General features: G+C 39.7%; 1 protein-coding gene across 11 annotated transcripts in view; it reads right to left on the reverse strand.

Moving 5' to 3' along the window:
* Positions 1-16,985, reverse strand: part of sorcs2 (sortilin-related VPS10 domain containing receptor 2) — a 347,047-nt gene that overhangs the window by 43,448 nt on the left and 286,614 nt on the right. For all 11 annotated transcript variants that reach the window (XM_067580336.1, XM_067580332.1, XM_067580339.1 and 8 more), the window contains 2 exons: positions 15,677-15,766; positions 1,680-1,859 (listed from right to left, as the gene is read on the reverse strand). In XM_067580336.1, the coding sequence (XP_067436437.1) occupies positions 1,680-1,859; positions 15,677-15,766 (270 nt within the window). The remainder of the gene's footprint in view (positions 1-1,679; positions 1,860-15,676; positions 15,767-16,985) is intronic.

The raw sequence follows: 16,985 nt of genomic DNA on the forward strand, positions 1-16,985 counted from the left end.
CCACCTCTCTATCTCTATCTACAGCATGTGATGAGAGTACAACCCGGAGCGAGGGAAGAAAGAGGAGGAGGAAATGAGTTCTGCAGTGAGGGCCTTTGCCTACATGGTCCACCGCCTCGTCTTTTTTTCCTCCAACACTTCCTCTCTCCTTCTTCCTCTGCTTATTTCACATCTTCGGTATCCATTTATCTAGAGACCTTGCCAAAACACTCAGGCGACACGTAGATGAACAATAGCTTGACTGCTAGAATGCACAGAGTTCAGAGAGTTTCAACATCAGGCTCAGTCACCACAACCCTTCTGACTCCTTGAACTGATGTCTTCATAACCAATGCAAGACTGCTTTCAATATGAAAGATTAGACATTAATATCCATTTAGGTTAAACGTATGCATGTATCTGAATATTTTAGCATCCACAATCCTTAATGTGTGTACTATATAGTTGCACAAGATACTTAAAGCCTGTTCTACGTGGGCATGGACTGAGCAGGGTTGGTGGTAGGGTTCTCTTTACAAACTAAAGTTGTCTGTGTGCAATATATTTTAAATAAGGCTACTTTATGTAGCCGTGTAGCCGCAAGGGTTTGGGGTAGTGTAAACCCATGATCAGTTGACAAAATCTACAGTAGATTTCAATCCACATCTATGGTCATGAGCTCTGAGTTTCCTTCACAGGATATCTGAGCTAACCCTCAGAGACAGGGTGAGGAGTCAGATATACTGAAAGAGCTCAGTGTAAAGCATATATGCTCCATTACACTGGAGTTGAGGTTGTTCGGGCATCTGATTAGGATGCCTTCCTGGATGCTTCCCAGTGGAGGCATTTCTGGTATACCCAACAAGGAGGAGATTGGAGGAACTGACCCAGAACTTGCTGGAGGGGATTACATATGCTATCTAGCCTGACTGGGTCAGGATTCCCCGGAAAAGCTGGAAGATGTGGCAGCAGAAAAGGACAACTTGGGTATGGCAAACAAGTCTGTTTCTTTGGTTACAGCTTATCCCCTTTTTGTCATCTTGATTGTCTACAAGTCCAATGAAAGGACCAAAACCAACACAGAAACATATACAAAAGTGAATACATATTATTGTCTGTGTATCTAAAGCCTAATATATCTTATTCTTCTGTGCCAAACGAAAACCTATTGTTAACACATTTCGGTGCTGCAAACATTTTCCAGGATAATGGAGTAGTAGTCAACGTGACTTAACATCAATAGGCCACAACATTGTTTGTAGTCCTTGTATTAATGTGTATTAATCCACAGCCGAAAGTAGTCCCAACAGATGTATTATTTACTCTTGTTTGAGTAACATTTGCTAAAAACTATAGCACCCAGCTGTTTTAGGAAATTACTGGGCCTTATTTAAAAATGAAACTGAATATGTGTGATCAATTTTATATTAATGTCTTAATTGGGGACCAATGTGCCACAGACAGGGTAAGGAAGTCAGGAAGTATTTAGATGAACTAGGACATTGTTGTTTTCGGTCATTTCATCGGATTTGTTGACAAAAATAAAAAATAAAAAATGATGCCAGCCTTATCCTCTAAGCATGATTAAATGGTCCTCTTTCATGACATGGTTACACCCACTGAAAAGGAGTTTACATTTGAACAATTTGGAAACTAATAATAAGAAATATTAATGTATTTTCTAACCAAAGTTAATTTACCTCTAGGATATCAATGAGGACATTCTCCTCTGGCTGCTTGGTGCTGCGAACGTTTTCCAAGATGATGGAGTAGTAGACACCCTGGGGGTCGGACTGGTAGAGGTTATATGTGTCTGACTGGTACCACTCCTGGAGGGCGAGGAAGACCTGGTTCTCATCCGTACTCACTATCTGAACATCCTAGAGGCAAAAGATGGAGGGATGGAGGGACAAGGGACAAGAAAAAGTGGGGTCAAAAAGTCAGTATTTTCAGAATCATTGGTCTTGAGAATGAATGAACGATAGAGAGAAATAATGAAACTGAAGAAATAGAGAGAACATTAATTATGAAAACAGATGCAACAGAAGAGAGAGCTCACAGAGTTCAGAGAAATCATTAAAGAAAAAAATATGAAGGCAAAAACAGGAAAACGATTAGGCATTGAAAAATCGAAGAGGGAGAAAACAAGAAAAGCAAGTGGAGGGTAAAGCAGAAAAGAAAATGAAAGCAGCAACTGACAGCAGGAGATGAAACATAAAGAAGGAAAATGAAACAGGAAAAGGAGAGGAAAGAATAGATAAAGCAGTAAATGCAGCAAAGTCTGATTCACAGAAAAGTCACTAAGTTTGACAGTAACTATCTCATTGTGAGCCAGAGAACATAATACCATAAATACAGAGTTACAGTGTTACAGAAACAAACTGGAGGAGATAAGGGAATGCTTCACCCACCGAAAAACAGTTTTTGGCAGCTTAGAAAACTTGTTAGGTGTACTTGTCAAAGCTCATGAGCCTCCCGATGCAAATGGCTTCATCACTCATGAAAGACTGTAACCATGGCGCAAAGAGCGACTCAGCACTTTTTCTGTGTTAGTGATTACATTAACATAACATTTGAAGATAAAGCCATCAGAGCGCAGAGGAAAGTGCCCAAGGAGGTGTGCCCCTAATCATTGACACTCTGCCATCTTACTCACAAAAAAAGACTACAGCTCAATTACCCTCGGATTTATGGTTGTGGCTCAGAGTCATATTGGTATTGAAGGCTGTGCACTGATCTTCATATTCATAAATGTACTGTTTCTGAGTCACCCTGCAAGCTGTGTGCAAATTGCTGGGAGGACGATTACGTAACAAAAAAAGGAACAAATTCCAGCACATGCTGGTCAGTTCACTCTAAGACAACTGGGATACATTTTGGAGTTACTGGTTGATTTCTCTACCTAGGGTTGGGTTCATATCGGACAAATGCACATCTCACACTTTACGTTCAATGCCAGTTTAGTGCCAATGCAGGCAGTAGTATGTTTTTTATGTGGTGAAGCAAAAGGTCAGATTTTGTGCGTCAGGCTGGTGGATGGGTGAGTAGCACTTCCGACCTTTATGTGGGAGATGGTGTCCTGTCAGACCTGAAATATTTGCTTTTTTTTAAAAAAAGAAACCTAAACCAGAATCTTTGTGTTTTTAGTTGCCTAATCTTACTCATACCCTAACCATAGTTTGCTTGCCATACCTGCAATCTTTCCCTAACCTTAACTATATTATAGTTGCCATGCGTGAATATTGAAGCAAGAAATCATTCTAAAAACTGTGGCAATGAATGTTAATGGCATCCGAATCAACCAATCACCCAAACTGACTAACCCACCATGAAGCAACAAAATCAACCAACTGTGCAATGGGTCTTCCAATTAATGGAAAAATAAATCAGCATTTCAAACTACCAACTACATTATTAGAGTTGAAAGTAAACTGAAGCAATGCAACTCCCATAACCGCATCCTGGCATTGAACTCAACTGTTTTTTTAGGTGGTAAAATCAAGATGTTCTTGATCTAAGCCCTGTTGCTCTTTCTCCTTGAGGACAGAATGTATGAACAATGTTTTTAGATGAAAAGGTATGCAGACAAGACTTTCCCACAGAAACCTAGATTCATTTTTTCTTTAAAACAGTGAAAGTGTGCATACCACCATGTATCCATTAATAGGGTACCCTGTTTGTTCCCAAGTACGGCAATATCTCCCATTCCCTCTTATTCAATCTCTCCTCTTTGATCTTAAAATTCATTAATGCAGTTTCACGTTCCTCAATGCTTGAGATTTCTCAACTCAAGCATTATGCATATTACCAGGACGCTAAAATGAAAAGGTCCCTCTCTATATCTCTTAAGAAACTCGTGGACTGTCCTTAAAATGTACTCAAATGACACAAGTCTGACTGCAGACAATTAGTCTGTCAGTAAAACTTTGAAACAAGCTGCCGGTCAAACAATCAACACATCAACCAACCTGTTACCCGCCAACCAATCACTCTGTAATAACTTACTATAATATAATGAAAATGTAGAGTCATTAGTTGTGCTACATCTTACAGACAGAAGTATTGTCATTTTTGTACAACACATTACTATGCAACACTGACTGTGAATCGGGAAATAAATGTGCAGTCGCCGTAATGACAGCATCTGATTTGAGTTCAGGCATGCATATTACAATACATTTACTTTACCCGATGCTTCCCTTCCATCTAACTTTCCTTTCTCCCTTCTTCTATTCCTCTCCTCCATTAAAGCGCTGTGCTGTAGCCTGAGTTTACAGCTGACAGCTCGGCTCAGGCAGCAGTTTGGGCTTGAGGAGGAGTTGGCACTGAGGAGAGTGCAAACTTCAACCTCAGCTGCTTTTTAACATTCAGAGTCAGCAATCCACCCACCAAAATATAATCTGACACTACAGAAGATATGTTGAGGTGAGGACGTAAATACATGCAGACAACACTAACTGAAAATATGTACACCCAGTACATTTTAACGTGTACAGTACATATGCTTACACATGCTCTGTATTTAATGTATTTTCATGAAACGATCAGTCTTTCACTTAAGTCAAGATCAAAGGTTAGATCAGACTCCTTGGTTGGAAGACCCATAGTAAGTGGCCAAGAAATGGGTCAAAAACCTGTAGTGCCCTTGTCTTAATTCAACATTGCATAAACCAGAAATGACAGCTAATCTTTTTTTTTTTAAATAAAAATCTTTTTTATTTAAAAAAAGATTAGCTGTCATTTCCCTACAAGGGTGTGTGTGTGTGCAGCCCAGGAAGTAATTGTTACAAGAAGCCAAGGATGTGCCAGTCCTCTTTACATGAGGGTTAAAAGGCACTGAGAGGTCTCTTCATGTTAGAATCTAATGAAGGCAAATGCTCCTAAAAATTAAAAAGTTGTCTAGCAAGACGATCAAAATTAATTTGCTGATGCAAGAAAACACCATGATTCTTGCAAGTAGACTTGATTTTTGTTTTCAGTGGTTCAACAGACTGACTGACTCCCTCAGGATTTTGTAGAAACCAAAAACAGAGCTAAATGAGAGTGAATATTGGTGTTTTTTTCCCCTGTATTTAACCACAACCACAATCTTTCCCTAACTTTAACCAAGTATTGTTCATGCCTTAACATAACCATAACCATTAAAAAAGGTCTTGATTTAGCTGTAAGTGGATATTATCTATCAAGAACAGATGTAGTAGAAAAAGAAGTAAAGTATGTTGTCACTGAATGTTTTTCAGATACTTTCAGTATGAACATTTAACATATTGTAAGATACTTTCATCAATTTGATTGTTTATAAAAAAGCGTACATAGTTCAGGTGGCATTACATTTATCGCACAATACATCTCCTGTTGCAAATCAGTAGTATACAGTAAACATAATTTCTAGAACAAAGGGCTGTACTGAGACATTTCTGCAGAGGTACTTTGACCAGTTAGTGCAGACTATTTATTATTATTATAATTTTGTGAAATAGCTATTGGTAGTTATTGATAGTAATTACCATGTTTAGTAATGTTTTCTGTTTTCTGTTCAGCAAACCTCTTCAGCAGTGACTTAAAAATAACTTTTGTCCATCTAAAGCCAAATCAAGAGTTGGTGCTTAATATTTGCGTGGTACCCAGTTGAAATTGTCTTTCAAATCTGCAGGTTAGTAGGACTATTTTGGAGGCAAGAAGTCCAATCCTCATAAGTCTTGAACTATTATGTTCAGATCAAACACAGCAGCCAATACTTTTGAACATTCTTCTATTCTGTTTGAGACATATATATAAACCCAATACTGAACAGGATTATGATGAACGGCAGCGAAAGAAGCTCTTCTATGCACTTTGTGAGCCGACGTATAAAAACATGAACCTCACTGGATGGATTTGTGTGAAATGAGAAGAGGATGAGAGATTCAAAGAGACTGCTTTTGTAAGCTACACCATGTAAAGCAGTCATGTTACACTGTTTGAGTGTGTGAGGCAGGTTGTCAAACTGGTGCTGTAAAGAAACTTCAAAGAGAGCATTTGTTTCCTCATATTAACCAAAGTCTCAAAACGGAATTCAATACTGAATTTTGTTAACATTTAATACTTTAAAAAAAATGCGTTCTACAAGCAGAAACAATCACTTGTAAAGGGTGTAAGCATACAAGTGGCTGGAATATTTTAGAAAAGGATTGGAACAGAGTTGCTGTCCAACAGTTGAAAATATGGCACCATCATCAAACAGTCCACTTTGTCTTGAACTGGATCCCAGTCCACCTTTAACTGGTTGACAAATTGGTGCCAGAATCAAAAAATATTGAGCCAAAATGTAGAAGAATGTCAGCAACAAAGAAAAAATCAAATGCAAAACTCCCTGATACCTACCTTCTCTGGTCCATTACTGGAGTCAGTGGCATTTGAGCTGGGACTTAACACGTCATCACAGTTAAAGGAGCTAAATGTAGCATGGTATGGTAAAGGGAAAGTCAAAATGGTCATGGGAAATCTCGATGTCTGGCATGACAAGCTGTGTTTTCCAAAAACACCACCTATTTGGATTCAAGTGTATTCTCTTTCTCTCTCAGGTTGAACTAGCAGGATCTCTCTACCAGCGTCCCTCTTGGTGCTGCATCACTGAGTGCCCTCTGAAAGAAACATCCTCCATCCATCTCTGTCAGATATCACCTGAGAGACAAGGGCCACTGCTGGGAGAAATATCAGAGATCCTGGGTCCTAGAAGCTTCATGAACCACTGGAAGCAATAACAAAGTACACTCAGCTATTTTAAACATCTCTTGACCCAAACTCAGTGTGGTGTTAATAACACTGGAAAGGCAAAAACAGAAAGAAATAATGAGATTGTGAAGGCAAAAGCTCAATTTACACTTGAATGGAAACTGTCTGGGAGCAGAGACACTCCATGCACATTCTCAAAAATGTAAGTATTCAATGTAGGGCGAAAACAAACCACACGAATGAGTGAAAATAAGAGGTGTGATTAGTCAGCTGTAAAGTATACACACTAGTAAAAAGCCACACTCTGGTCTGAAAGCCAGTCAGAATGAAACAAGACGAGTTGAATTAAAGGAAGCGTGAAGTGAAAAGGTGAAACAGATGTTGCAGCACTGTACTGTATGTATTCCTATTAGGAGCTGCACATCTTGTGTTATTTTCCAATATATTGTTTTTCTTGATGACATTATCAAATGTGCTGAAATGTAAAATACCTAAAGGCATATGATTATTCATCAGTTTCTAGGAGACTGGTCATTAATTTTCTCACCCCTGTAGACTCACCCATCTACATCCGTCTGTTCGCTGTGATATATTTTGTGTTAAAAATGTTGTCTTAAAAGTGTTCTTAAATCTACTTATAATTTCCCAAAATTATGATGAATGAACATGCCGCTGTCTGGAGAACCCTATACTATGGCAAATACGCACACACTTTTGTACTATACTATACTCTTTCAGCTGTGGACATCATATGTACAAGACAAGAACCACTTTAAGAAAGGAGGCAATCACACTGGCAACTGTTACAGGACACTAAGTAATTTCATATATTTTATAGATTTTGGTTTTCTGATGGTGCTCCCTTGTTACCATATAGCAAATTAAATCTTGAATAAAGCAAAACGTGGCATTCTATAATAGTCAGAGCAGATGGTCACACTGAGCGTGATAGCATCCTGCTACACAAGAGCCACACACTCTGAACAACAACCCACATCAGCTTTCCTGCTAAATTCTCCTTGTTATCTAACCTACAAACATAAACACACATCTTGAATGAGCCACCAAACAAAAATTCACCAGGGAAAAGCGCACGCTAACGTCAGTCTGCAGGCTAGGTAGCCAATTAGCTGTTCGGCTGCAGCACATTTAACAGCATGCAAACATACCTGCAAATGTCACTTCGGCGCTGTAAGATGCTGGTGTCGGTCTTACTTTTCAACACCACTGCTAATAACACACTGCCCATGACAGTGCTGCAACATCTGTTTCACCTTTTCACTTCACGCTTCCTTTAATTCAGCTCGTCTTGTTTCATGACATGCAAGCTACAGCGCAGGTTTGTTTACTTTGTCTCCGTTCCACACAGTGTAACAGCAGCAACCTTCCAGCCAATAATAGACAGACACTGACACACTCATTTCTGATATTTCCCAAAAGACCTTTTTTCTTCATTTCAATAGTAAAAACTATTAACAATACACACTGACATTATTTCTGACTGCAAAAAGGGATGACTAAATGTAATTTCAGTTGGACTATAACATGCCATTCTTGAAGTGTGAGCACCAAGGAGTTACTGTACGTTATAACTACCTGATTAAGTTAGCTTGATGTGAGATGCTATAGCCGTGTATGCCTGGGAGTCTAAAGGAGTTAGGTTAGAACATTCCTGCCAGGAGTTCATCCTTTCTGCTCCACTTCCCTTGTTGGCTTTTAGTGCTGTGAAGTTTGGCTGAATTTGCCAAGTCTACAGCGGTTGAAGGACTGCTGCTCTTTGGTTATTCGTTGGGGGATATTTCAATGTATTTTGGAATAGGCCTCGTCTATAAAATCACAGTATCCAGGTTTTGACATTTAATCTTTAAGGGTTGAGACACCATGCTTGACTCCAGCTCAGACCTGTCAACTCCCCTAATTTTCCCAGGTTTCTCCTGTATTTTCACCTCCTCTCCTGCCATGCTCCCATTTTGTAATTTTCTCTGTAAATCTTCTATATTTCCCTTTTTTTTAAAATATTTTTACAGTTATACACAGGGCTTTAGTGGAAACTAAATGTGCGCAAATACCCACCTCTTTAATTCTGAAATAGCATTCACGCAAACTTTCATCACTTTGCAGTTGTTAGTGGCTCAGACCGGCTTCCTACCGCAGATTCTGTTGTAGCTTCCAGGAGATCTTTTTTTGTTTTCTGTTTGAACATTGTATCCTCGTATGAGACACTCAGGCAGCTGTTTCTGTTAACGAGGGTGTAAAACAAATGAACCCTCCCTGCTGAAGCTAGCAGTCAGACTGGAGCTGCTTTCATGGGACAGACAAATGAATCAGAGTTCAGAGGATGAAATGTGACATTAAGATGTGCGGCATCAAATAATAATCTGTTAGACAAAATACGACTAAGTAAAAGCAAGCGAAAACTTTTCATTGGTGCAGGAGTTTTTAAAATTGATAGGATATTGGATAGCTTGACTGCTGATACGTTACAACTGTGTGATGTTTGTCCACAATTACTGTAACGTTCTGCTTCATGCTGTCAGATTTTTAAAAGGAAGACTTTTTATTTTTACAGAGTGAATGAAGGAATCAGCAGAGAGGAGACAAAAGTGAAGAAGAATTACAAGATGTAATGGTGTTGAAAGAAAAACAAGGAGAAAGTAAAGAAGATATAACTGATTCAAGATTGAAAGAAAAGGTTTAAGGAGGAAAGAGAAAGACATAGAAGCAGCCCAGGTGTCAGGTGATGGAGAGACATGAATATTCAAAGTAGGAAAACTGGCAAGGAACTTACAGCTGTATCTAGATGAATTACTGTTCTGCTAAATATTTTGAAGGCACAATCTGTTTGCAAAATGTCCAAACGCAAATTCAAATGTAAGCTAAAGGGCATCCTCACTAACAAAAGTCAAAGCAAAAGATTGAAACCTGCTATATAAGGATTTACAGATCTTTTAATACAGGTACTAACACTACACAACAACTCTATTAACATGATCTTAAGCTGTTAAAAGGTTGTTGTCCTCAGTAACTGCACCCTAACAAAACAGGTGAGACACTAGGAAAAAAAAATCTGTTAATATTTAAATACTTGGGAGACTATTTTCCCATTCCTGACAAAAGAAATGTTATGAATCAACCATGCATGTGTAAGTTGGACTTTAGTGTTGGTCATGGTGGGAAAAATGATGTTAACCAGCGTGCTAGGTCTGTTAAACATAAGTGCGCCCAAGAAGACACAAAGAACACATCAACTGTCTGTTCAATTACAGCAGGGCAGGCAGTAAATGCACCTGGTGATTAGATCTGTAGAGCTGAGAGCGGAAACTGGAAAAAATCCCTTATTTTCAAAGCCCAATTTAGACTTTAAACTATAACTATTACTTATTATAAACTTCTCTATCTACTACAAAACACATCAGTGTTAAACATTCTTTTTAATGCCACATGCTAAAACTGTAATACTTTCTTGATATAAGGAGGGGATTTAATAAAGCCCCTTACTTATGTCTTTCCTCATACTCCTGCAACACCTCATAAAAAGTCATTCCAGACTTCTTTTTAATAGATTAAACTCCATCATGACTCCCGTCCTCTCACAACATTAATGGGACTTTGTCGCAACGGTGTGAGGAATGCCTTGCTCATTTCATTACAAAAACGGACAACATCAGATGCCAGATTTCCCCTGGCAGTCAGCTGTGACATAATAGCCTCTTCAGTGTGCTCACCCTCTCTCAGCAGCATTGAGCTCATTTTCCTTTTCACACTCTAACAGATCCCATTAATCGCATTAAAATCCTCATCATGCCCCTTGGACATTATTCACACTGAATTCTGTAAAGAGGTCTTTGATACAGTCAGCCCACACATTTTACTTTTCAGAAATACTTCACTGGCTCCATTCAGCTTCCTTAACTGTAACCTCTTGAAGATAAGATCAGTCATCTCAGTATATATTCAAATTGCCTTCTTGTCCAAGCTTTCAAGAGTTACTTGTGTCGTTTGTGAATTTTGGACGCAAATGATTTTGATTTTGCTGTTCTGATGTAGAGATGAGAAAAAATTATTCAATAAATCTTCAGTATCAGTGATTTTTTAGAAGCAGCACAACCTTAAACACTAGTACAAAATAACCCAAGAATTGTGACAAAGTGTAGTTTACTGCCTCATGTTTTACCCTCAGGGATTTCTGTAGCTGTAGAAGCCCGGATGCACTTCCTGCTCAGTACAACAGTACACTTGTATGCTCAACTGAACTTGTATGTTCGTGATTCCAGAACAAACTGAACTGCTTGGTCTTGAACGAGTCTAGTGGAGATTTTTCTTCTTTTTTCGCCATTGCCCAGTTGCCTGTTACTGGCTACTCTCAATGCAAGTTTCCCATAGAAAGGCTAAAAATCTTTAATTTCACATCACTGTTCTGAGCTGTCATTTACAATGCATAAAATACGTATGTTCCATAGCGTGTCTTGAAACAACTGAACATCTTGTTTTATGAGAAAATCTGAAGAAAGATATTCTACTTTCATAGTTACCTTGTAACATTGTACAAGAATACTGTTTTTTCTCAGATTTATATCACAATTTTTTGCACATAATGTAAATTTAGAGATAAAATGTGTCAATTTGTATTTCTGATTAGTCAAATCAGTTGGAATCTGCTATGCATAGATGCATTTGATTGGCTCAAACTATAACACTCTCACTATGAACAATGACAACTATTTTTCGTTTTTTAAAATCTCAAACCCCTTTGCGCTCAGTCTTGACTTGACTTGGACTCAACTTACAGGAAGTGGTGTTGACTACAGCCCTATACCACATTCCTCCACTCTTTTACAAACTACCTCTGAAGTGCCCTTGACCAAGACATTCTAGCTGGAGCTGCCTGTGCACTGTGTTTGTATTTTAACCGGTTAAATAAAGTGTTAAAAACAACATGAAGGTTGGTTACACCCTGAGTGACAGACAGCAAGGAAGGTGCTGGAAGCAGATAAAAAAAGGGACAATTATTACCTGTGATTCCACAGCACAGCAAGCTGTACTGGATGAAGTAGTGTGTGTGTGTGTGTGTGTGTGTGTGTGTGTGTGTGTATGTGAGCATGTGTGTGTGGTTAATCCATAACTCGGGTCAGGTCTCCCAGGACACAGCCAAACTGCTTTCTCTGATGGCCTCTGCATTTTTCATCCTGCAGCCTTTCAATTATTCACAGTGGAAAAACATGGCGCTCGAAACACTCTTTCTCTCACCCGCGCACACACACACACACACTTTCTCCCCCTCTCCTCTCTTTTGTCTCTCATTCTGTCCCTCTTTTCCTTCTCTATTTCTCTCCTGTCCCCCCCCCTCCTCATCCTCTCCACTGTGTCGCTCGACCTAAAAGCTTCGCAACGTGTGACCTATCTGCTCACCCAAGTAAGAGGACACATGTAGAGAGAGGGAGACAAGAGAGAGAGCAACTAGGGCATACTTTAACTAAACACACTTACACACACGCTCATACACAAACTGATTTCTCCACCACCCTCCTGCCACACCTAATCAAATTGATGCCTATCGTCTCTACTTGTTGGAAGGAAAGCAAAAGTGTGTGCGTGTATGTGTGTGTGTGTGTGTGTGTGTGTGTGTGTCTATGTGTGTGGTGTGTGTGTATGTGTTTGTGTGCATGTGTAATTCAATCCCTTTCACCTTCCTTGAGGATCACTGAGTACTGTAGCTGAAGTAGTCAGGCAATTGAGGCATAAGATCTCTCTAAGTGGTAGGCTGGAGTCAAACAAGAGTAATTCTATACATTCTGTGTGTGTGTGTGTGTTTTTGTTACCTCGCTGGGACCTTTTCTGGTATAAACACGGACCTTGTAGGGACCAGTAGTCCTCATGGGGACCAAAGCCCAGTCCTTATGAGGTAAAATGTCATTTCTGAGGTCCTGGTTAAGGTTAGGGTTAGGACTTGGGTTAGACTGTCCACAATGAATGGAAGTCAATGCAATGTCAAGGATAGATGCACAAACTTATGTGTGTGTGTGTGTGTGTGTGTGTGTGTGTGTGTGTGTGTGTGTGTGTGTTGGAGCAAAACACACTTCACACATTCTTCCCTCACAGAGTGTCAATGGCAGTGATTGTCTTAAAGGTTTTCTTTTCTCGCTTTAAAGCTGAAAAATACATGAGACGTCTCCCTGGGCTCCACATTCAATCAGCACAGTTCAATAGCACTCAGGCTGGTGTCGCGCTAAAGCGGCCCCCTGTGCCACCACCGCTGACAGCAAAGGTTCCTGTCCTGTCTTGTATTGAAATGGAGCTCATTTATCGTCTTTGCTTATGTCAGTGACACACGATGCGACTGGATCGATGCTTCGTGGTGAATATTTTATGGTGGCTATCATGTATCAGGCCAGCAGAATTAATTTGTGTACAGCTATCGTATGAACATCTGACACCAAAGAAGAAGTGGAACATAGTGGTAAGAGGACAGGAATTGTAACTGTAGAATTGCTGGTTTGAATGGCTGGACTGGGTAAACTGTGAGTACAACTATCAGGCTATTCCTGCATGAGGCATTTAAAGCCCAAATGCATATACTGACTTATTGCAGAACATACACTATATGTGAAGTGGGCTGTTGGTGGAACTGGGGATGTGCTGGTATCAAATGTTCACGCTACGATTATTGTGGCCAAAAATCCCAGATAGCAAAATTGCCGTGGTCCAGATCTGGCGCATACCCGACACTTTTGGCACTTTCATCCGGCCCACATACCGTGTGATGATGGCACTTGAGCAACCACTCCTGTTTTCCAGATCAGGGCAACAACAAGCCATAGCAACACGTATGTCAACCAGGAACAAACCAGATAAACCAGAACTGCCCACATCCAGCGAGAGCACTGCATTTTTACCAAAAAAGGCCCACATTTGATTTGGGATAGTTGGGCCATAGTTGCTATTTTACATGTGGGCCATTTCAGGCTCACATCCATTTTGTCTGGGCCAGAAAAAGTCTGACAGTGCCACATCATTGCCTGAAGTGGCCCACTTCCGTATGCTGGGATGGTATTATCAAGATCACCACCAAACTATCATACTACTACTAAAATACTACTATTAAATTATTAATCAAACTAACTGAGCAGTGAACTGTATATTGCAGCAATTTGGACTAACATCAAAAACACTAAAATCATCATGAACAAAAGCAGGTTGGTTGTTTAAAGTTTAAGAAAGTTGACTGGAAATTACTTTAAATGCAGCATGTTATCTGTTCCTCTTTTCAAACCTATAGTTTGTTGGTTTGGTTTGGTTTCACTGAGAGAAAAATCCAAGTGAACCAAAATGCATCGCTACAAACCACGCAAGAATGTTCTCTCAACTCATTGGTCAGATGTGTCTGGGGCGGAAGCAAGAATGTAAACACAGGAAGAAGGTCCTGAAACAGGTTCACTGGCTAAATATGAACCAGAGTCCAATTCAACCAGACTAAAAAGCACAGGAATGAAAACACCCTTGGATTTTATGGACCTATACATATTTTCATACATATTCTTATTGAACTGTCATTCACTTGTACTCACTTAATATATGACATTTGCTTGTTAGACCTTCATCCAGTAAAATTCATGAATTTAAATTTAGTGTGCAGGATTTTTTGGCTCTTTCCCAGTCAGAGTTTATTATCAGAACCACCTGTCTATAAGACTTTGTGGAGATGAAGAACTCTGTAGTAGCTAAGTGGTACCTGCTTGGTATTAATAGTTAAAAAGCAGAATGTTAGAACATAATATCAATGGACTCCAGCACAGTTATATTGGACTTACAAGCCACTATTACTTACCACCCGTCTGCACAGCATCTCCACACTACTACTAACATACCAAGGCTAGTGTTGAGGCTGACTCAATGAAGAAGAATATAATGTAAACAGTCTCGAGGGTGGGAGTTCTCTCTTTGTCGGTAACATAAAATGCAGTTCTCTTCCTTACGTTACATGGAACATTACGACTCAGAACCCTTAAACTAGCCAAACTACAGTAGTTTGACCATCTAATGTTAGCATAGCAAACAGTGGCCACAGTAGCTAGGGTTAGACAGACAAGGAGCTTGGTTTTCTGATCCTGCTGTTCATGGTGCCCTCTAAAAATGTTGTTGGGTGGTACTGTTAGGGTCTACTTATTGATGGATTTGTGTCCTTTTCCTTTCTGACCATAGCTCCGTATTGCCATAGTGAAACTGGAAAGTTTTTGGTAAAACTGGAGGCCTAGAATGATGTTAGAAGACATAAATAACATGTTCCTAACATATCTGAACACATAAAAAGTAGAGAGTGTGGTCTGTGGAGACTACGCTTCACTAAGCAAAAACGGGAGAAGTTATGTATTGACGCCTCTTTGTGTGGGCTGACAGATTTATGGAGATAGAGGGGCATTTGTTCCCTGAGATGGATGAGTAATCAATGTCCAAAATTCTGAGAAAGCTAATTTTGACTGATCATCCCTAACTATTCCTAGTTTTAGTCTATGATCATGCCAGTGTTAAATTTCCAGCAACACTTTCATGACACCACATGTATGCCCACATATGGGTAACTCTTGCAGTTTAGTATCTTACAATCCTTACTGACAGTCGTTCTGTTTTATGGCAGGGTGCTGTTTTCTGCAAATACTCAACATCTTTAATGTTTCTAACCAAAAACAACAAAATGTGTGTTCAAGATTGAGTCAGAATTGTGTTGTTATCAGTGTTTTAAAGCATTGTGAAACACTGAAACTGTTCATGATTGAATTGTTCAAAACATCATCATGGTCAATGATGGATGTAATTGATCTGTGTGAACCCACATGTCGTGTTAGGCTTTAGCTACATGTTGTGTTGATCTTATTCTTGAAAATAAACGGATTTGTGGTCAAGTCTGTTGTGTTAAAATGGTCCATCAATAAATACCCAACATTTAGTCTAAAGTGACATCAGCAGTGAAGGAAGAGGTGAGCTTTACCTTTGGCAAGGCATACTTGGGAAACCTCATCTGGACAAACTCGTTGCGGCGATACGACACGTAGTGCTTGGTGCGATTCCCCGTGGTGACCTGTGAAATGGACAAGACATAAAATAAACCACGCAGTCTCAACATCACCATCTTTTTCAAGCAACACTATCCAATTTCCTAGACTTTTGTGTGTTTAAGACACACAAAATTATGCTCAACAGATGTTGGGCTCATTGCAAAACACCCAAAAAGAAGGAGAGGGGATGAGAAAAGATTTTTAGGACCTTGTTTATGCCTGTTTAAAAGAAACAAGTTGAAATTGACCGTAGAGCCTCTGCAACTGGGCTGATATTTAACCAGATAAATATACTAAAAGAAACTGCACTAAAGCTGAATTAAGGGCCCTGAGTTCTGAAAATTAAATCTTAAGTGAGACATTTAAATAATAATAATAATTAAAAAAAAAGATTCACAAACATCCACAAACGTGCAGCCTTCTGCTGGTGGAGGGTTTACCATCTGCTTTTGCTGACTCACACCACACTGAAAGGTAGAATGCAAAAAAAAAAAAGAAAAAAAAAAAACCTCCCCCACACTGCACAGACCTTCACATTCACCTCACAAACTTGTGGGTAAAAGGCTGAATCATGCTGCCCGCCCGCTGAGAGAGCTCAGCCGATCACAAAGCTCACCAGGCGCTAAACCAGAATACACAAACAGCTGTGAGGCTACATGTTAGCAGAGGAAGCTCAGTGAAAAAGACAGCAGCGGTGACTGACAGTGACTTAAACAGGAGTTGAACGTGTCATATCCCAAGTGATGGGCTCTCACCACTTTCTGAAACATACACCCTGTCACTGTTTTTGTAAGGTGTGCAGCGTGAAAACTTCCAGAGCTGCTTTGGAAATCTGATGGAGTACTTTGTATTCAGTGCTTCTATTGTGTGCTCTTTGTGGGAAGAGCTTTTGGTTACCTTATTTTCTACCTCGCCCCGGATATCTGAGCCTCTATTGTCGGTGTTCAGATTGAGCTGTGATTACAACCATCGCTTGTGATTGAAAGGAGCAGACTAGCGCTGCTTTTTTAAATGCTGAACACTGATGAAAAAGTGATGAAACAATGAAAGCCGTTTTCTTTTAAGCGAGAGCCCCTGAAGGAAACGCTATCGACTTGTGTTTTCAAAAGGAATAGCTTTCTAAAGAATGGCTGGCAAAGTGGGATGTGGTGGAGTGAGTGTGTGTGTGGAGGTGTGTGTGCGTGAGTGCCAACGCTAACACTGCGTTCTTAGCTCTGACTCTGCATATTTCTGCAATGCCTT

Source organism: Thunnus thynnus, chromosome 22 (genome assembly GCF_963924715.1).
Source record: "Thunnus thynnus chromosome 22, fThuThy2.1, whole genome shotgun sequence".
Taxonomy (NCBI): domain Eukaryota; kingdom Metazoa; phylum Chordata; class Actinopteri; order Scombriformes; family Scombridae; genus Thunnus; species Thunnus thynnus.